Below are 22,291 nucleotides of genomic sequence, written 5' to 3'. Positions count from 1 at the left end.
TTATACCTAAGTAAAACTGGTTAACCTGCAATTTCTGTCTTTTGGCTCTTTTCCAGTTGTCAAAGGCCTCCTCCATCTATGTAAAAATAAAGATAGAAGTATCTAAGAGAAAGGAACAATTACCAGTTGCCATTCTGTGTTACCTAATTTTCCTCTGATCTTTTGCTTTTAAAAGCTGCCCAATGCTAATCAAGCAATACAGGGTAGCTCTATTATTTTATTTAGAACTGAAGTCAGACTTACTTGATGGCTGTTGTCAGGAATGCATCCTTTACTTCATACTTCTGAACTTTAATTGAAAGTCTTCTGTGTTTGAAACTTTTGGGCAAGCACATGAACAGCATGGCTTTGAGAAATGAGATAATTACTTAGTATAACTGAAATATCATGTGAACAACCTTGCGAATAAGTACATGCTGCCCTGGAGCTTCCTTAATGTTTTGCCCAAGTAGGAAGTGTAACAGGAGCTCTGTGTGAGGACACAGGCAAACAAGACAACCAAGTTCTACTCTTATGCAAAAGCTTGCTCTGCATACTAATGAGTATGGTTTGTGCCTCCTCGCTGCTGAAGAGGATAAAGCACTTGCTTTGTAGGCTCTGATTAGACAACAGAGGGGACCACCCTGCCTGTTTGTCCTCATGTTCTGGATCACATTCCTTTGTGCTCACAGGTCTGAGAATATGAAGAGAAAACTTTCTAACATTGTTTGCCAGTACCCAAATGAGTGCAGAAGTGGCACTTGTATTGGTGTAACAAACTGCTGGCTTAGAGATAAGAACATCAACAAAATACCTATTCTGCTCTAGAATAAAGCTGACATTACAACATACTGGTATATAGACAGGGAATATCCTCTGCGGTCCTAAAAAGTAAGACATTCCAGTGGCTATCTTTCTGTGCTGCCTTTTTAGGTGTGAAAAGACCAGGAATAATGTGCTACTAAAAATGCTTGAAAACAGTACTTCCTTTTTAAATCCAGCTGGAAGAAATAAATTTGCCATTTTCTTTTAAATATAAGGAAATAAAATGCTGAAGAAAGGTATTCACTAACTGCTAGATAAAACACTTCTAACCTCTCACCTACGGGATTTTAAAGTTTTTAAAATTCATAGTTGAGTACATCAGAGGCATAGCAAGTCCCATTGGTCTCAGCTTGAAATGACTAAGTACTTAACAGAAATGAAGGAACTAAATATCATGTGACTTTCATTAGTGACAGCAACATCCAAGCATAACTTAATTTAACAAGAAGGAAGAAATGTTTCTTCTTTAATTCAAAGCATAAAAGATAATGATGCTTTTAGATACAGAGCAGAAATTCTGTGAAAAACTCAGCAACAATTAAAGTCCAAAAACTGTGTATGAATTTTATTACTTTGTTTCTTGAGCTAGGTTTACAACACAACATGCAGATGCATTTAACAATGTACTTCACTATACAATCTGCACTTGTGACAACTGTGCAACAAAAACAGCAATTGAATTTCCAGTTTTTAGTAACTTCAAAAAGTAACAGAATCTTCAGTAAACAAAAGCTTCACTGTTAGTAGTGTCAGTGTTGATTTTCCAATGCTTATTAAGCTGAAAGGATTAATTTCAGTAGCAGATTTAAAGCTTTTATATTTTGACACAACTTCTACATTAGAGGTTTTGGCAGTGTTTATTACATTTCTTTCACTATTTATCCACTACAGTAATAACTTAAGCACATTCAGGCTCTAATGCCTTGATTGAAAATGTAGAAGGGAGCAGTAGTGGTAAAATGACAAACAGAATCTCAGCACAAGTAACTTATGTAATTCTGACAAAGTCCTCTGATGAATCACCAAGCTTAGTGCAAGAGTTATACATGCATGTACAGCAAAAAGATGGCTGCACAAACTGTCAGTTCTTTTGCAACCCAGTAACACTGATGATGCAGACTCACAAAAATGGTGTGCAGATGGGGCTCAATTTCACATCTTTTACAGGCTCTAAACATTTGATTGAGAGTCTTTTGTCTTTCAGGAAATGTAAGGGAATTTTGGGCATCTACATAAAGGACAGTATTTCTTTTAAAATCTGAGTATTAGACCTTTCAGGAAAAATGTGAATCTAACTTCTAACTTTTCTGCCACACTGCATGAAAGTAATACTAAAAAGCTATCTTGAAAACAGAAACCTATTTACAAAGGAGAGTTATAAACAAGGTAAGTTATAAATCAGCCATGGCTTCTCCAATCAGTGCAGCTCTTTCCCTTTTCCAATGAATATTGAGTTATGACTTTATCCTGAAAAATGACAGAAATAAATTCCTATACCTGTCCAAAAGGGGCAGAGATACAACAACCTGCAGTACAGATATACCTTGATTTATGGGTAAAAAAAAAGTCTAGATTCATCTGACACCTCACTGCTCTACGTACTACTGAGAAAGAAAGGTTGAGACATACCAATAGAAAATGTGTTTTGATTTTCTAGCTAAATTGGAGATATGCTAAGCTGAACTAAGAAGATAGGTAAGCTTAATGACAAGAGCTAACTTACTAAAATGTTAACTGCATTAGTTCATAGCTATGCACATCTCTAAATTAAGGATTACTAAATATACTAATGGTGAAGTAAATGAAAAGAAAATACTGTTTTATCTTTTAACTTGGCTATCACCTTGATGTTCTTTGGAAGGGTCTAATACTTTAATCTGAATATTTTGTCGAGCATTGGAACAATCTGCCCAGGAATTGATGGAATCACTGCCCCTGGAAGAGTTTAAAAAAATGTGTAGATGTGGTATTTAAGAACAAGGTTTATAAGTGGACCTGGCAGTTCTGGGTTAATGGTTGGACTCAATGATCTTGAAGGTCTTTTCCATTCTAAATGATTCTATGAGCCTCAAAGAAACTGGCAGTGCAACCACCAGTAGCAGTTTATACACAGAACGACTGACAACTGCTGTAGAATGACACGAGTCTTCTGTTTTGTGTTTTGCAAGACTTCAGTTAGCTGATGACTGACCACTCCACTGCAGGACAGTCCAGAAATACATGAAAAGAGTATCCTGGTTGGCACTTACATGCACAGAGCTGCTTGAGTAATGATATAATTCCCATGTGCAACATACTGCTATTTAAGCTGCAAATAATCAACAGTCTGCACTTAGAAATAGCACTTTGTAGAATATTAAAAACTGCAAACATGTTTAAATGCTCTAAAGGAAGAAGGCAGTAGTGTTAGAAGAGGCAGATGAGTAAAAGTCATATTCAAGATTTTCATCACATACATAAGAATAACAGTTTTAAAAACTCTACAACTCTTGGAAAGTGCAGCTTCTGCAACCTCCATGGTTAGTGAGGACATATATACTGTTTTCTGTGGAAACACTGAAAATACTGACACAGCAGAACAGGAAAAATCTGATGCACACCTGAAAGAAATTTCTGGGGAATAAAAATTAAAATGCTTCCTTTTATCATACACTAAAACATATCCACATTTATCCACTAAGCCAATATGGCCAAGGAACCTCTGGTAACATTTACAATTAAAAAAAACACACAGAAGAGACCAATTAATTAAAATCATGTTTATCTAGCTAAGCTGAAATTCACTCTAACAAAACCCCCTAATGCTTGAGATACACCTCAATGTTACTGTGCTCCTGATGCTTCACCCTCAGTTGACAATGCTTGTCACCAGTGTGGGGGTCCCACTGACAGATTTAATGCACTGCAGGACTGCAATATCAGATACAGGGAAGACTTTAAAATGTCATGAGCATGTCACGTTCTTGTACACTAGTGTAGAACGGCCTCCCAAAGATAAAGGAGTGTAGACCTGGTTTAATCTTCTCAGCCAAAGCCATTATTATGTTAAGATCGCCCTCTGCTGTCAAGTCGAGATCTATCTTTAAGCTACGAAGAGACTTAAAAGGTTTTTTGCCTTTTTGCCTGCAAGGAAATAAAAACATGTGTTTCAAAAAAGAACAAAATAAGTTTCACTAAATCTGCTTTCCTTTATCTGTTCACTTACGTGTCATCCTCTATGTACTTTATTAAAGTTAAGGCTTTTCTGTGAAGGACTAGCAGAAATTGTGCAAGAAAAGTACTCCTTAGAGACAAGCCAGGCTTCAGGTGAAAGATCTGTTAAAAATTAAGAATATTAGGTAGACATTCTTAATTATAGCAAAGCAGGCAAATAAAAGCAGATTTGTACATAGTCAGCATGCTTTTTATGTTTTCTGTCTGCTCAGATACAATAAATGAAGCTGTATTACAATTCTGTTTGGATAATTATCTGAAATTATTCCCAGTCAGGTAGTTTTTTTAATAGTGTAATTGTAGACACTGTTGCACAGCAACAGAAAATGGCCCTTGTTTTTCACACTTAAGCAGGAGTTTCAGTTTTATATCAATATTTTTCTTTTCACTAGGTAGAGAAGAATCACAGCAGTAGTATGAAGAAAAGCTACCAAACACAAATGATGTATTTGTGTTAAATTATCTGTTACTAAGGGTCAAAGTACTGAATTCTGTTTCTTTTTCTGAAAAAAGCAACAATTACCTGATCCAGGAAGGCTTTTACTAATGTATCTCTATGTACGATATCTTGAAAGACGTTTCTATAGAAAAGAAAACAAATGAACTTGTGAGTTAATGTGGCAGTAAGGGATATTAACCTTCTAGGAGTTGAGACTACAGCATTACTGCTGGTTGAAATTAAAAGTGAATTTAAAATTGTAGTAAATTACAATTCTGGTATTTTTAAAGATAAGTCAGAATTTTAAAGCACTCAGATGAAATGCAGAACTAAATGCAGGAAAGCCACTGGTCTCTGTCAAATACACTTAGCTCTATTATACCCCTAATTAAAATAGGCAATAAAATTAAAATGACATGGTCAGAATTATCACCGAAAATTAATTTCAATAGTATTTGATGTAACCAAACAACTGAAGGACCGGGAAATTCTGCCAAAACAAGTGTAACTACCAGAACTGAAGAAGTTTTTTTTGCTTTTAAGAAGCTCCATGTATTTTTATTAGCCACTCATACCCCAAATCAAGTAACTTTGTGAGATGTGAGAAGAATACATACAAATCAGGTGTGAAACTCTCATCTGTGTGGATAATATGATCTTGAGACATTTCTTCATCTGAATTAGCTCTCCAAAATGCTGTCAGCTCAGATCTCATGTATCGTCGTTGGTTATAGATGTGTTCATGACAAGGGGGCATCTGCTTCACTGTATTGATGTCCACATCTATATGCGTAGTAGGGTATGGGGCATACATTACTTGACGGAAGGGCAACACAAAGCTTCCTGTTGCATCCTGTTTTAGTGGGAAAAAAATCCCCTATTTTAGTTAAAAACACGAAGCTGTACTGGGACAAAACAATACTAAAATATCATGCCTACATTTTATAACCCATTTGTTCATATGTATTTTGTTTGGGACAACTAGTGGTTATATTGCAGTAATAAATCCTTAATACTGGATGATTTCCTTAACAAAAAGGTGAAAACAGGTACTGAGGTTACCTGTATACTACAGTATTGCGTCACCTGGTTTGAGAGCCATTAGCATTACAGTATTATAATTGCCTGCTAAGTTCAGACTGCTTACTAGAGCAAGAAGCATTATTTTTCTAGTTATCTTCACCCATTTCTGTTTAAAAAACTTGAAAACTCCAGGCCTGATATGACTTTGATATGTTCTTCCTTGGTTTTGCTAAAACACAAAAACTTAAATGACTTTTGGAATTCTAGCCTCAAGCAGACAAGACCATATTATTATTGTACCTCAAAGTACAGGAACAATCCTGAACAATCCTCAAGAAACAGATGTGCCATAAAAAAGACTGGCTTGCAATTTTAACATGAAGATAATAAAAAGGAAAGTTACAGTGCCAGAAAAAAATGACATCAAGGGACAATGACACATGTTTTTGAATATGACTGTATGTGTGTGCATATCATATGCAAAAACATACACCAAATAACATTCTTAAACTACAGAAGAACAGAACTTTCCTAAGCATACTTACTTTGAGTAAGCCTTGAACAAAAAGTCCTGACTCATATTTGAAAGAGGACTCACTTCTACAGAGTCTGGAACACTTCCGCTCAGATGGTGTGAGAAACAGGCACAATGTTCTCACAATCTGCATTAAAAAGAATAGTTTTGAAAAACATGAAAATGTAAGGAAAAAAGTCTGACTAGACTGTGTATTGAAATGCCTTGTATTAGGCATTTCAAATTATGAACAAAAGAGTTCACCATGCTTATCAGAAAAGCCAAAACTTTATAAAAGGCCACAGAACAGTGACATACTTACTTTTACTTATTTTTAAATTACTGGTGCCATAAGCCATACTACTCCAACTTCTTGTCAAATGATGAAAACATCCTACACATTCTTGCAACCAAGTTTGTTTTTTACCTGATTATGTAGAACAAATCACTTTTGTCTTATACATCTTTTTTTTAATAAATGTAAGTTACTGTGATTACTTTCCTAGCCTTTCAGGCCTCTTATTTTGTTCATTCCATATTGAAATAACAGTTATTTGTGTCTCAAATCAGGCACAGTCAATTTTGTAAATAAGCATCGATGCTTATTTCCTCAGTAATTTCCTTAAACTCTCTACTACGATGTACTTCATCACCCATCTGCAAACTTCTGAGCTGAAATAGCTACGAGTAATCACTCCAAATACCACACATATTCCACTCTGCTCATTTTTCAGTCTTAACCTGTGGTGTCTTATCAGTGTCTGCAAGATATTTGAAAAGGCTCTGTCCTTGCACAAGATGTTTCTGCAGTATCTAAAACAATGACAACATAATTTCTGACTGATGCTTTTTGTCATAATATGCCACAGTGGTTTTTTTTTTTACTTTGAGGCAAGCTGAAATATACTATTAAGAAAGCAGTTACTTCAGAAGAGCTGTACCGTGACACAAGGAACATGCTGCTGATAAGAACATGCATAGAATTAATTTATGAAATTTATTACCTGGATGTATCTTGAGACTCACATTCTTTTACACTGCTTTCTCCTATACTGTCTAGCTTATTGATATATTATTTTACATATTCATAACCATTTAGACATTAGGTCTTTTTTATTAACTATTTAATGATCCATAAGTTTTTTATAATTACATAAACTTCTAACATTTCCTCTTGTATTATATATAGCATATGTGTGTACATATATAACATATTTCTCTTAAACATATAGCATTTCCAGTAACTTAATTTTGTATAAATCTTAATCTCTGAAACAGTACATATTAACTATGGTTAGCTGTGATTGCAGCTAAGATCTGATAATTTTCTGTTCTCTGGTTTGCCTGTTGCTTGTGGGCATCCACATTTTTACTGTTGATTTGATCAGAGGTCCTTTATCACTGCTGGTAACGCACATGAAACAATGCATTCCATCTGCCCCAATTTTTATAAAACATAACGAACTATTTATTTCAAAACATAGGTTTACTAAAGGTACCTTTACATTTTTTAAAAAAACTTTTGTATTTCATTAAGAAGTCCTTTATGCCATAAAATACTTAATATATAGCATGTATAGTCTACAAGTAATATATAATTTATTCAGCAGGCCCACTGTTCATAATTTTTTTATTTCACATTGAAGAAATAGACATAGGTTCCACAAAACACAAGCAGCTCATGACACAGAAGCCTATTTACTGCCCAGTGCAGGAGAAATTATGGAGACACTAATTGTTTAAGAGCATTCAGACAATACCAAATGACATGGGTATTGTCTGTATACTCACCACTACCAGTGTTCCCCAGATATCAGTTCTGGGGTTGGTTCATGATTCAACATCTTTACTGATGATCTGGATGTGGGGATTGAGTGTACCCTCAGTCAGTTTGCAGATGACACCAAGATGGGCAGGAGTGCTGATCTGTTCAAGGGTAGGACGGCTCTTCAGAGAGACCTGATCAGACAGACTTGATCAATGGGCCAAGGACAAATTGCATAAAGTGCAAAAAGGCCAGGTGCTGGGTTTTGCCCTTGGGTTACCAACAACCGCGTGCAGCACTACAGACTGTGGACAGTCACTCAAGAGCTGTTCAGGAGAAAGGGACCTGGAGGTGCTGGTTGACAGCCAGCTTTAAATGAGCCAGCAGCGTGCCCAGGTAATGCTGAAGGCCAACGGCATCCTGGCCAGTATCAACAGGTTACTCTGGCCAGCAGGACCAGGATAGTGATTGTCCCCCTGTATTTGGTTCTCATGAGACCACAGCTCAAATGCTGTCTTTACTTCTGGGCCTCCCTCTTCAAAAAAGACAATGAAATGCTGGTGTGTGTCCAAAGAAAGGCAACAAGGCTCATTAAAGGACTAGAAAACATGTCTTAGGAGGAATGGCTATTTAGTCTTGAGAAAAGGAGGCCTAGGTGACCTTGTCACTCTCTACAGCTCCCTGAAAGGAGGGTGCAGTGAGGTAAGGAACAGTCTCTCCTGTGTCTCCAGTCTCTGCTGTGCCTGCAGTGAGAGGACAAGAGGAAACGGCCTTAAAATGAGACAGGGGAGATTCAGATTAATTATTATAAAGAAAATTTTCACTGTTAGCTGTCAGGCACTGGAATAGGTTTCCCAGGGAGGTGGTGGAGACCCTGGACATGTTTAAGAGGCGTCTGGATCCGGTGCTGGGTGATGTGGTCGAGTGGCTTAGGGGTTACAGTGGCAGTGTCAGGTGGATGGTTGGACTGGATGACCTTAAAGGTCTCTTCCAAGTTGGATCATTCTGTGATTCTGTGACATAGCTGAAATGGACAAGCCAGTCAGGTCTCTTTGATTTGTGTAATTTAGCTAAAAAAAGTCTGATTTTAAAAGCTCACACTCAGTTACTACTCATTTATGTACTATAGCAGTCAAATATATTTGTTTTCTTATAGTTGTCAGAATACAACTGGAAGGCAATTTTCTGGCAGAATTCTCTTCTGCTAGACCTGTCAACTGAAAATAGCCAGACAACAGTACTCCTTCCTTCTTCAGCCTCGAGAATATTTTTAGATTAATTTTGTTCCAAGTAACACTCCTAATAATCAGCATTTAAGTTCATTTTCTTAGAAAGTATGTTACCTTATTAACTTTTTCTGCACTGCTTCCTACAACTACAGAACAACCACAGGTCTGTAGGTGTGAACTAATAGCACTGCAAATAAAAATAGACATAGGTTAATACATTTAATCAGATTTTTCAAATGAAAGAATTGTCACCTCCACAAGAAGAGAAGTGTTTCAAGTATAAATATAGCCTACATGCCCATAACCATAGGACTTTAAACAGCAGCATAGGTTACTGCTGAAATCCAAAAGTTCAATGGTTTCTTCAGTATTCCAAGCACATGTGATGGTGTATAAATAGATGGCACCAAGCACTACATATATGAATGCAGTTACGCAGGAGATACAATGAAAGGTAACAGAACATCAACTAAAACCTATTCAATACACTATCCCACAGGAAGAGACCAAGTTGCTCTCAAGTTCAACTATTTCCACTTAAAAATTAAAAATAGGGGTAAAAAAGAAATACACAACTCAAAAATAAGCATGCTATATGCCATACCATTAAGGACTCTTATTTAGAATTTATGCACAATCCAGGTTTTTTGCTATTTTAAAAAATGCAAGACTTTGACTTACAGTCTTATAAAATTAAATGTAGCTATCAAAGAAAAACATGTATTTGATAGGATTTCTACTATCAAACAAATAATTCTGTGGCAGCTATTAGCCCAGAACCATTCTTTTAAAATGACAGAAACTTCGTAACATTTTATTGACAAAAATCTCAAAAAGCCAAATACATGTCATTATTCCCCCTCCTATAAAGAAATCTATTCCAATCCATGTCCACATGCACGTGCAGATAGATACATTTAGATGCATACACAAGTTTAAATCATTTTACTACAGCATAAATCAAAACTGAATTTCATACTTGAGGAGAAAGCTTTCATGGCAACTATCCCCAATGTCATCATCATTTAGCACTGTGTCACTTATCTGAAATGCAAGTAAATAAAAAAAGAAGTTAGACAAGAATCTGATCACCTTCCAATTAATTGACTTTCTCTTTGATACGTGGGAACTGTTTGGAATCTATTTAAGTTAAGTTGTAAGGCTTCCCCAAAAAGAATAATCTTAAGAAGACCTGTCTTCTGACAAAGCATTTTGAAAATGAAAAAGTCACTTGATTATTAAGTCTTCACCAATCACAAGTCAGGTTTCTCCTAGTGATTTTTTTTTCTGTAAAAAATGTCCAGAATACTTTAGATTAGTGCATGTCATATCACTTCAACTTCTTCCATGAGAACACTACCATGTGCTGAAACAGGTATCAACATCAAATCCATTAATCTGCTCATTCATTTTGGTTTGCATCAAAGTGCCTTTCCATTCATACAATGACATCAACCTATGCGGTCAACTTTGCTAAGTGATGACCACAAAAAATATTGCTACGCATTACACCACTTAGGAGAACTTGATGTGAACCAACAGAAGTGTACGAGAATTTAGGAAAATGGGCATTTTCTCTGGCAAAGTGAGTACCAAAGTAAAGGCCCAAAGCTATGTTTTATCCAAAGGGAGAAAGTCACCTTTCAAAAATTCAGAATAAAAATAAAACAAGAACTTACATCTATTTCTTCTGGAACACTGTGTGATTTCATAGATGAAAGGAGTTCCATTACAGGAATGACTTCTCCTGTCAGCATTGGAATGATGCTCTGACCCTGAACAATAAATAAGATGCTTGAAGTAAAAGCACATTGGGTAGTATTGGAAGTTACTACTAACATGAACTTGCAGTATTACATGCAAAACATCATAACTTCCTACTGCTTAGAAGGGTAGTATGAGCAGAAACTGATGCACAGACTTCTGGGCTTTGCTCATTAATAATTATAAACTGGAAACATATATTTGGCTTCTCAACATCACACCTAAAATGTGTATGTGGGTCTTATGCTAATTTTCAGCATCAGTTTTGATCGGCCTAGACAACAAGTATTTGATGTGAGATAATTTGAGCATACTATGTTACGTGCAATCACTGTTAAGCATTTTACATTCTAGTCTGATCTTGTAACAATTACTGGAAACCAAATCCAGGCATATTACTAATTAACATACAAAAATACTTTCCTGACTTATCTATCACAAGAAAAGGAAGCCACAGTCTCATATTTAGAGTTTCCAAAATCAAATTATTTTCACAATCTCATCCATTAGGTCTTCAAGCACATTTCAACATGATCGACTCCGTATGTCTCTGTAATTCTAAACCTAACCTAATGGAAAAACAACCTTGATAGGAGGATGGCATGACTCTATGGAAGCTGCTACCTTTACAGAACTTCAAGTTAATGAGTTTCCTTTTCTGAAAGGTAATATTCTTCACAAATTTCTACTTTATCTTTAAAGTGATGAAATATATTTTCTTTTAATTTGATCACAGATTCCATTATCCTATCTTCAGAAACTTTGCCTAGTGTGCATGTCACATTATTAGCCAGTGTAATGCATCCTCCTGGATCCCAAAAATAAGAAGCAACACCAACTTCTACAGTTACCTGAGGCAGTCAAATGGTTTTGCAATGGCGTTCCATATGCATCCACCAGATGGCCCTTACCTGAGCCTCCATTCTTTCTGTGCCTTCTAAGACAATCTTCTGGAAATGTTCTTGCCTCTCCTGAGCAAGAGAAGCAGTTAAATATAAGCGCTCTGGCATTTGTTCATGTATGTATGCACACACCAGTCACTCAGTACAGTTTCTTCCCTGCAGAGTCATGCTTCTTATACTCAAATTTGATGTTCAAGTATTTTCTCTATTATACAGTTGACTTTAAGAGGAAGTGATGTCATGCAACACAGATCAAAACTCCCTACTCTGCCCTCCACTGCACATCTCCCATGTTTGGGCAGGAAAGGAAGATTTTGATGACAATGTCAAAACATTTTTGTCATTACAGATCAAGAAAATGGCAGATGATCAGATTATGATGAAGAATTTCACTTTATTTTTGATTTTTATTTTCAGATGGATACAGTATAGATTCTGGATTCCTGACAAAACAGGAAAAAAAATAAGATCTTCAGAATGAGAAAAATTATTTGACTGGGGAGGGTGGGAAACAAAAGACTTTTTTTCCCCCACTTCTTGAGGCTTACAAGTCTTCAAAACATTGTTTTACAACCAAGTACAGGAGACATGAAACCTCAAAGTACATAAAACAATGTACAAGTGGCTGAACAAAGCTCTGAAAAGAGACTAATCAGCAGCTGAATAATAAACTGCATTTAAAATGAACTTACAATGGAATGAAGTTATTATTCACAAAGAGAATTTGGCATTAATCACTGGAGCATCAATACAAGTCACAAAAAATAGCAGACACTAGGAGAACTAATGATATCTTTTGCTAGATGCTGACAGGTTATTGTATTTTTATTGGTTAATCATTAGTTTCCAGTGACTGACCTACTCAGAGTTAATCAACTTTAAGTGTGAAAAGAGTTTGCAAGAGTTTTTTTTGAGCAGATGAATAGGGAATAAGCTAAAGTAGTTTGCCCTGAAACAGCAATGAAACTTTTCAAACCATCTAAAAGAAGCATCAGTGAAAAACAATACTGGAACAAGGTAGATTCCTTCAAAGCACCTCCACCCTTCAGTCAGAGAAGGAAGACATCCTTGACAATAATTTTTAAAAACTCAGTCTTCTTGAAGTTAAGGCTGAATAAATGGTGTAAGCCACTTCTTTTCAATAATATAACTGTTGAAATTATTAGACAAACATACAAAACATAAATTGGAGTAGGTGAATGGGGTTTTTAATCCCATATTGATGACTTGCTCAGAGTTGCCTGTTGTTCTATGCCAGTCTGAACACTACCCATGTTTCTCCTAATTCTTGAGTTCAAAAGGCTTCTTCTCATCTCAGGTCTAGCTGGAAAAGTTGTCTGGCTGTACACAGAAGTAATGAAAGCTAGTATTCACAACTATTAGAACATCCAGAACAGATACAGATAGGGCTTGATTTTTTTTTTTTTATTTGCTGTATTTAAACATAGCTGCTAAAATGCCTCAAAATGCAAACTACAGAAGGAAGCAGTTTTAATTTATTTTCATAGTTACGATTATTCTATAAATCATGCCTAAATTTTAATCTACATTTTCCAAGCAGTTTTCTCTTTTATGAATGAGACTGAAAAGCTGCAGATATATGCAGGGATCTGTGCTCTCCCTAAAAAAAAAGTAATAAAGATCTATTTCAGAATTCAGAATGTATTGCTGTCTCAGCTAATTCAACTGACCTACCTGCTCAAAGAAAAAAAAATTATCATTCTCGATGCTGCTTGAAGGTCACATCTACTGTGAAAAACATACTGGTATGGAGCAATATCTAAAAACTGAGAAAATGTATTACAGCTAAAAATTATGGATAATTCTTATTTGACACTTAAATTAGAAGTCAGTGCAGAGGACACCAAATGAAAGAAGCAATGTAATCAGGAACATGAGACAGCATTCACTTACATTAAAACCACTAACATCTAACAGAGTTTTAAAAGACTAGATAAGGAATTAAATATTTGTCTTTCTACTATATTGAGAAAGAACTTTATGTACTATCCTTCCTCTGAAAAGTAAACCCCAGAAAGTATGAAAAGTCAGTGTTTCAGAAAGCACTACCAGCCATAATCAGGCAATACAGCAAAAAGGAAACACCACCACAAAAATAGTATCAGCTTGTTATTTCTGTAGTTAGTTCAGGTAAGAGCATTCAAAGAGTAAGTTTAAAGTATGTTGACTACAGGCCTCAGAACAGAAGATACCAGACAAATGTGCATCACCATATTCATTACAGCTGCTGGGCACTCCACTACTCTAAGACAGCTTGGACTCCATGAAGATGACAAAAATATTAGTTTTTACCATCAGACTGTTATTTAAAGAAAATACATAAAATATTTCACATAATAAGGAACTATCCATGATTTACCCAAAGGTCAGAATTCCAACGCTTATGAAAAATTTAACATGTTTTCCTTTTTGAGTTTCAGGAATAGAAATATTTGGACTAAAGCAGATGTACTTTTGTAGATCTCCCTTTAGTTATACACAGTTTAAGTCCTGACAAACCGTTTGTTAACACCCTCTTTTTTTAAAATAAACCTGTAACAGGAATGAGAAGATTAATTGCATCAGTTCCCTTTTCTGGACTTCAACAAGGAAAACAACAATTTGAAACACAGTAAATTTGCAATTATACCTAGTTTAAATACACAAATTAACACAATTAAAAGCAACAATTTATATGAATTCCAGAAAGATAAAAGCTGTACAGAAAACCTTTTTCAACTCCAAGTCTTGTAGAGGCTGTATAGTATCACCATAGCTAAAAATCCCAGCCTTGAATTTGCTGACTTATAATCTGACAACCTTTAACCTTCAAAGCTGTATAGAGACCAGCCTTTTCTGAGTTTGTGTCCCTGGACTCCACATAACAGATATCACAGCATCTCAATTTTTGCTTCTGCACAAAGACAATCTAACAATTACTGAAAGTAATGAATAATAAACTTACCTTATGCATCCATATCCTTCCTTTCCTTATAATATGTGTTAACCTATCCACGCACACCCTGTGAAGTGGCAGGTAGAAACCAAGTTCACTTTGCGGAAGTATAATTGATAGTCCATATGTGCTTCTGTCTCCGTTCCAGTTTCCATCAAAGATTAATGACACAATGATTACTCTTTTTTCAGCCAAAACAAAGAACTTCACATCTATTGCGCCACTTTCTGCATTCCGAAGTATTTCTCCATTCAGGGTGTGGTTAGCAAGAAAAGTTATTTCACCATCACTGAGAAGTACCTGTTCTGTCTTTGGAGCCCAGATGTGCCGCACTCGGGGACCAAGAATATTATCCCAGTAAGCAAAAGTGGCAGCTAATAATGGTGATTCGCCATTTAAAGAGATCTCTGTCTTAGCAACTGCAGGAGACGGTGGTGGACAAAGAGCTGACATGCCTGTTTCCTCCCTCTCGTGTAACTAAAATGCTTACATTACCTAAAAAAAAGAAAAAATGGTAGGAAAAAAAAGAGCAGCCATCATAATTATCTCTTCTTCTTTTGACATGGGCACGTAGTGATAAGACTTGTTTTAAACTAAGACAGGAAATATTTAGATTAGATATTGGAAAGTAATTCTTTACTGTGACAGTGGTGATGCACTGGAAAAAGTTGCCCAGAGAAGTGGATGCCCACTCCCTAGCAATGCTCAAGGCCAGGCTGGATGGAGCACTGAGCAACACTATTTAGTGGGATGGCATGCCTGCCCAGAGCAGGGGGCATTAGAACTACATCATCTTTAAGGTCCTTTCCAATCAAAGCCTTTCTACAATTCTTTTCTTTCCAAATGACATTTTGAAGAGGCAATCTGGCTTCTTCACCCAAGATTTCATCATAGACTTCCTTCAGGAAGGAAGTTTGTATATGTATGTTTCATATAAAAAGGTGGCAGACTTTACAATCATTAGTCAGACCTCAAATGCCCTTTACTCACTAGAGAACTATGATGAACCTGCACAACATACAGCTTGTGTACAAAAACTGACACAATAAATCTATCTTTTACATCAAACACAGGGTGTTAAGATACAAGTGCTCAGCACTTAATAGAATATATGGACGTATTAACTTCTCATCTTGTGTGGACACAATCCCTGAACATCCTCCCTAGCTGTTTCCACCAACTCTACAGTTTCCCTATTCTGATGAGTCTAAAAAAGATAACAGGAAGTTCCATCTTCCCTTAAAGTTAGGCTAGAGTCCCAAGAAAATATGAAATAAAAAAGGTTCGCAAACAAATTCAACCAAGGGCAGAAAACTGTAACAGCTAGAACCCACCTATATTGAGGAACACCTCTCCTAAGCAGTTGGCAACTTTCCTTTCTGCCTGCAGCACTGCAGATGACAGCAGCAGGGAATCCCACCCGGGACCAACGGAGCAGGAACACACACCGCACTACCACAGCTTAACTCGCCAGAGCTCTGTATGTGAAGTTCTTTTTTCTTTTTTATTTATCACCTCACAGCAGAAGTGTAAAACCTCTCTCTCCAGCTTCTTCTCAGGAGGCAGCCGGTGCCCCGCCCGAGGGAAGCCGGAAAGCAAGGCCATGTGCCTTGGCCATCTGACACCATGACTTTACGATTTTCAGGGAAGACACGGCGCCAGCCACCCGCACTGACCACTTGCACCCACGGGATGACCAGAAGCTCGCTTTCACCACTGCCTCTCCACCGCGGCCGCTACAACCTCGGCGGTGGCGGCACCTCCGCGCTCCCGGCCCGGATTAGGCCTATGTCGTACCGTCCGGATATGGTCTGAACCTCTCGGGGAGGCAGCTGCGGGATGGCCCGCTCCTTTCCCCGCAAAGCAGAGTAGCCGCTAACATCAGCCCCGGTGCCAGCACAGCCTCGCCACCCCGGCCCCGCGCCCGCCTCACCTCGGCTCCGGCTGGCCTGCGCCTGCGCCGCCCCGCCCCTGCCGCACACCGCGGGCTCCGCAGGCGCGGCACCGTCTCGGGCGGGGGCAGCCGTGCCGGTGTGACCGCCCGGGCCGAGCCATGGGGAGCTGTGCCGGTGTGGCCGCCCCGGATGGGGGAAGCCGTGCCGTTGTATCCCTGGCAGGACGAGTGGCTCGCGTCTGGCGGGTCACAGTGGAAGGAAACAGGCCCAACCGAATATGGTTTGTGGAGGAAGCCAAAAGACGAAACTGCATTGTGCCGGGAGCATCCGGCACAATTTATGGAGGGGCTTTTAGGCTTAAAAGAGGAAGATGGTAATGACGGAATTGGGTTAGTATCCAAACCATAGTGCATGCCGAATGGTGAGGGTGAGAGGGATTGGTTTAGTGTTGCAGGTACGTGGTGAGTACCTACAGTCCTCTTACTTAATTAGCACTCCTGTCCGGGGGCTTACGGGGAAGCCAGAGAGGAACTCGTCATTAGGAATTTTAGTGATAGGGCAAGGAGGAATGGGTACAAATTGAAAAAGGGGAAATTTAGGTGAGACATTGGGAAGAAATGCTTTATTGTGAGGGTGGTGAGACACAGGAACAAGTTGCGCAGAGAAGCTGTGGATGCCCCATCCCTGGGAATGTTTAAAGCCAGGTTGAACAAGACCTTGAGCAACTGGTGTAGTGGGAGGTGTCCCTGGCCGTGCGGTGTGGGGTGGAACTGGATGGTCTCTAAGGTCCCTTCCAACCCCTTAATATTCTATGGTTCTATGACTGAAATAACCACAGCCACATATTAGAAGCATTTATTTATTTACAACCTAGAAAACAGGAATATCCTGAAGTACCCTGAGGTTTTATTATGAAGTACGCTGGGGACTTGTGTTTTTTGACTTTTGTTTTTGAACAGGACCATACAGGAAGTCTTAATAGGACACAAGAGACCTGAAGGGAGATTTTTTTTATTCATACTGTCCAACTTTAATCATAAAAACCACTCACCTCAACATTCACAGAATCATTAGGGTTGGAAGGGACCTCTAAAAATGATCCAACCTCCCTGCCAAGGCATGGTCATCTAAAGCAGGTTACACAGGAACATGTCCTGGTGGATCCTGTAAAAATCCCTTTAATGACAGGCTATTGAATAGCATCACACTGAAAAATGTAGTCTTCAGCCAGCTAAAATTTGCCTTTTAGATTAACTTAATTAATGGTTTTAAAAACATGCTGAACTTGAAATAACTTACATCTATGTGTTGGATTGTAATTTTAATTTCTGAGAAGCAAAGGTCCAATAAAAGTAAAAAAAAAACCAGACAAAATTTATGTAGTCATTACACAAAAGCTTTGAGGAATAATGGAATTAAACTAGTTTGAAAAGTTATTATTTGTTTAATACAAGGATTGGACATCAAACTGTGGCATTTCACTACTCACCTCTTGTCTAAATGGTAATCTATGCAGTTCATTAAAAAGGGTTTATGTCTTTAGTATAAATTGATACCATACAATTGTAGACACCAGGCTGTACAGTAAAAAAAGTGCAATTGGTATTGAATCAGTAATGGTATTGAATAAGTGGACTTCAGAAATGAAGATGCAAGGGGTTGTCATCATTTGGTAACTGGATTGTTGTGTAGCCTTGCAGAAGATACTTAGTATTGTTGTATCAGTTTTCCCATTATAAACTGCCTTGTGAATTCTACATTTATCATCACGTTCTACCCAAAGAAACATAGTAATGAATTACAAGTCCTTTATTTTTTTCCTCAAAGTTACAGATGAGTCTCTGTAAGTGCTGTGATTGTGTGTAAGTGATAGTGTTGGCAGTGTGAAATTTTGGTCTATCATAGCACTATGGTTGTTGTCTTTTTCTTTTCCTTCACTGTTGAATACTTTCTTCTTATGGAGAAGAGAGTAACAGTCTCATTTTATATAATCTGAAGAGACTTAACAGTATTTCTGCAGGTGCCTTTTGTGGACACATCAGATAAGTGACAGGCTGCAGTACAAGAAGTTATTTTTTCCCTGACAGAGAATATATCTGGCTATGAAACCTAATGCTGCACATCTGCACAGAAATTAGAGAGTATGCAACACAGAGAAGATGAAAACAAGCTCAGGCACTGAGCTCAAGTGAAAACACGTCACAATTTTATTTGTGTTTTTAGTATGGCAACCTGAATCATCATCATGACTTTTAGGCTTTAGAATAAGGGAAAGAAATAAAATATAGTGGAATTCAGTTACTCAGCCTGGTGGAGTAAGGTCAGGGAAATGTGGTATTACCTAGGTGCCCTGCTTCAGTGAAACCATGCATGCACTCAGAGAGTGCAGGCTTGCATCACTTCCTGTAAGTGATATTGAAGAAATCTAATTTTACTGTAATGGAATTCTTTTTCAGCCAGAGCAGATTGCCAAAAAATTACTGTCCATGGTAAAAGAGAACAAATGGAAAGAATTGGTTGAGGTTTAAAGAAGCAGGGGCACTCAGTGGTAGTACAGGTATCAGTGCTGATATTACACTTTATGTACACATAAGCAACATGAAGGGAAGATTTTTGAGAAAACAAAGCTTGCACTCCCTTATCCCCAGCTATTCATTCTTATAAGAGGTGAATGATGGGCTTTTTCTCACTAGTTCTGATTGATGGTTTAAGGCTCTTTCATGTTAAAACCAGTGAAGTGTGCTTCCACTCTCAGGCATATTCTTTGAATCTCTGGTTACTAGTTTTAACTTGTTCTTAGAAACACTGTCTTTAGTAAGTACTAGGACCCATGCAAATTTCAGCTTGACCTGTAAATATAAATTGATTACACAGAACTTCTGGTATTTATTCTAGCTGCTTCTCACCAGTTGTTTGTATTTGAGTGATGCTATCCCAGACTGTTGTTATTGTGTTAGTACTTTGCTGATCACAGAACGGGTCAGATTGGAAGGGACCACAGTGGGTCATCTGGTTCAGCCTCCCTGGTCAAGCAGGGTCGTCCCAAAACACATGGCACAGGATTGTGTCCAGATGGTTCCTGAATATTTCCAGTGAGGGAGAATCCACAACCTCTGGACAATCTGTTCTATTGCCATCACTAAATACACATGCATGGCAGTGTAGGGACCCATTAGTTACAGAAAGCAGTGTGAAATTATAGAGCCATTCAGCTGACGTTAACAATTTTCAAGTAGAATTTAGGGATACAGAATTTTGAAGGGCTGAGGTAGTTCATTTTAAGAGGATTCCCTCTTTCCATCCCCCACCTCTCCCTACCTCCTCATGATTCTTACACACATGGAAAGAGTGATTTGATGCCATAAAGAAAAGTGTTATATATTCAAGCCTTCATGACTTGTTAAACTGCTACAAAAGATCAATATAGATGGGTAGTGGGAGGAAGCATATATATGCTGAAAGAGCTTTTAGCAAATAGCTGTGTTGGAGCTCAGGGCACAGTGGTCTTCCTCTGAACAGATGTCACTAACTTTTACACAACAGCAGTTCAACCTTGTACAGGCTGGAGAGACAGACTATAGACATAGGCAGTAAAGATAATTAACTCTTTCTTGTGTGCTGAAGTCACATTGACAGTTCCTCTTCAGTTGCAAGAAATTTAAAAAATTGAAAATTAGTGTCTTAAAAGATGTCTACCATCAATTAGAAACATGTAAAGAAAATAGTGATGTTGTTTTATTTATGATGGATCAGTGGTCATGTGAGTTCCTAGTGTTTTCTTGATTCTAAAGTTGTTTTTTGACATGGTGGCTCAGTAAGATAATAAATTATGTCAAAGAAAACATACAATTATTCATTAATAGTTTACCTGGAAAGTAGAAAGGCATGATATTTTTGATAAATAAGAGATAAGTCATGTGGTATGTATGTCTCTCAGATATACTTTGTAAACTCAAGTATCTTGTAGCAGTAACGAAACAGGGTATTTTACAGGGTAAAGTTAACAGGGTAGAAATCCATTTGGATTTAGCTGAAATGTGCTGCTTTGAATTATTAGTAGCTTGCTTGCATAGGTAAAATACACTGTTTAGTCTGCTAGCTCTTCTGCGCTTGTAAAAACTGCCTCAGCTGAGCAGAAAGAATGTGAATTTCCAAGTGAAAAGATAAGAGAGGTCCCTTAAACTTTGAAACGAAGAAAAAAATCCAAAGCTGAGTCTGCAAGAGATGAACAAAGTGACCAGAGAGTTCTCTGTACATGGACTGTTCTCTGTACAAGGACTGTACAAGGACTAATAGCAAGCTGTAACGTGAAACCAGTAAAATGAATATTCATTAATCTATTGTGAAATTCTATGCATATGTACTAGAAGGAAGAATAAAAGAGGATCGGGAGTTATCTGGGGCTCGCATGTTCTTTGAAGGGGGAACGATCCCCACATGCACCCTGCTGCAATAAACATACCGGCTTTACAACTTTTTTTACAGAGTTGTGGAGTTTGATTTATTTTTCCACAATTCAGTAAGATCTTAACTAAAGGTAGTTTTCATTAATCAACCTCCTGTGCTGGGTGTATTTTTCAAATAAAGGCATTGTTCACATGCAGTTACGCAACAGACTTCTATAAATTCTAAATTCACAAATCTATTGAAAACAGTTGGTCTCATCTGATCTGACTTCTTCCCAACTCCAGGTGAGTATTCCCTCTTTCCTTTTTCTGCAGTATTAATATTTGTGTGACAATACAACTTAACACTATCACAGATTAGTCTTACCTGTCTAAAAGTCAGTTTCTGTTTTGTTTGGGTATGTAGGCATACCTGACCTTGGGAATAATGTTGCACAGAAGCAAGCACATGTCATTATATCCTGTTGATCTTCTAACAATGAAACAAAATTGGTTGTAATCCAAGACCATATTTTAAAATTGGAGATGTGTATTTTTGGAAATTTTCAAGTATGAAAGATGCTGGGAAAATAAGAGAAAGCTTCTTCAATACATGTCACAAAGGAAGAAGGCCAGAGAAACTATAGCTGCACTGCTTATTAGGACTACAATATAAACCACTTCCTCCTCATTTTCACTTCTTCTGTAGAGGTTTATTTCTCTTATTGGGGAAGACTCTGACATGTATTGATGAAAATTTGTGATGGCACACTGTTTTTAAAGGTAGTAGATGGTTCCTGCAGTTTGGCATGGATACGCTGATTGCCAGCAGCAAGGGGTTTTAAGGAGGAAATCTTGTCCTTTCCTCCAGAGGAAAATTGCCCAGTACTACTCTATTAGGATAGTCATATTTGGGAGATGTTTCAAAATCTTCTACATGAGTGCATTAGCCTTTATGTACCACTGAATAGGGGAGTGTAAAGTATTCTCACAGACCTTCCAGTTGCCATACAAGGCCCTCTTGAATTTTGGGCAGCAAAACATACCAAGTACTTGCCATCATTGAGCAGACTGTGCTAAAAAAATGCATGTCTTTCATAGTCAAGTATGGCTGCAGAGGATTCATCAGGAAGTGTGACATTTGATGGACACTTTTCTATTCTACTATTTGTGCATATACTCATGCTTTTATTTGATGAAGAAAGGAAGTCAGGAAAGCCAGAAAATACTTGGGTTTTTTTTGAAACTCAAAGATTTTCATAATAAAACTGAAAATAGAGACTTTAGTTTGTTCATGTTTTGAATCAAAAATCGTATCTTTTGCTATACCATGCACAGCTATTTTCATGGATGTGTAGCGTTTTCATACTCTCAAACATAAAAACTTTTGAGACATGGCATT

At 37.5% G+C, this 22,291-nt stretch overlaps 1 protein-coding gene across 5 annotated transcripts; it reads right to left on the bottom strand.

Moving 5' to 3' along the window:
* Positions 1-1,237: 1,237 nt before the first annotated feature.
* C9orf72 (C9orf72-SMCR8 complex subunit) lies at positions 1,238-16,490 on the bottom strand. Of its 5 annotated transcripts, none has more exons than XM_054003322.1 (11): positions 16,407-16,490; positions 14,619-15,104; positions 11,663-11,722; positions 10,667-10,762; positions 9,967-10,031; positions 9,102-9,174; positions 6,025-6,141; positions 5,074-5,309; positions 4,541-4,598; positions 4,010-4,119; positions 1,238-3,927 (listed from the first exon to the last, which is right to left on the bottom strand). In XM_054003322.1, the coding sequence occupies exons 2-11, from the start codon at positions 15,060-15,062 to the stop codon at positions 3,741-3,743; spliced, it is 1,446 nt and encodes a 481-aa protein (XP_053859297.1). In that variant the 5' UTR covers positions 15,063-15,104; positions 16,407-16,490; the 3' UTR covers positions 1,238-3,740. The 5 variants fall into 5 exon arrangements, with proteins under 5 accessions (XP_053859297.1, XP_053859296.1, XP_053859300.1 ...); XM_054003321.1 differs by lacking the exon at positions 16,407-16,490 and adding an exon at positions 15,944-16,015; XM_054003325.1 differs by lacking the exon at positions 16,407-16,490 and adding an exon at positions 15,944-16,015 and having other exon boundaries at positions 14,910-15,104.
* Positions 16,491-22,291: the final 5,801 nt, after the last annotated feature.

The sequence above is a fragment of the Vidua macroura genome, chromosome Z (assembly GCF_024509145.1).
Source record: "Vidua macroura isolate BioBank_ID:100142 chromosome Z, ASM2450914v1, whole genome shotgun sequence".
Taxonomy (NCBI): domain Eukaryota; kingdom Metazoa; phylum Chordata; class Aves; order Passeriformes; family Viduidae; genus Vidua; species Vidua macroura.
This window is presented reverse-complemented; position numbering and strand designations above follow the sequence as displayed.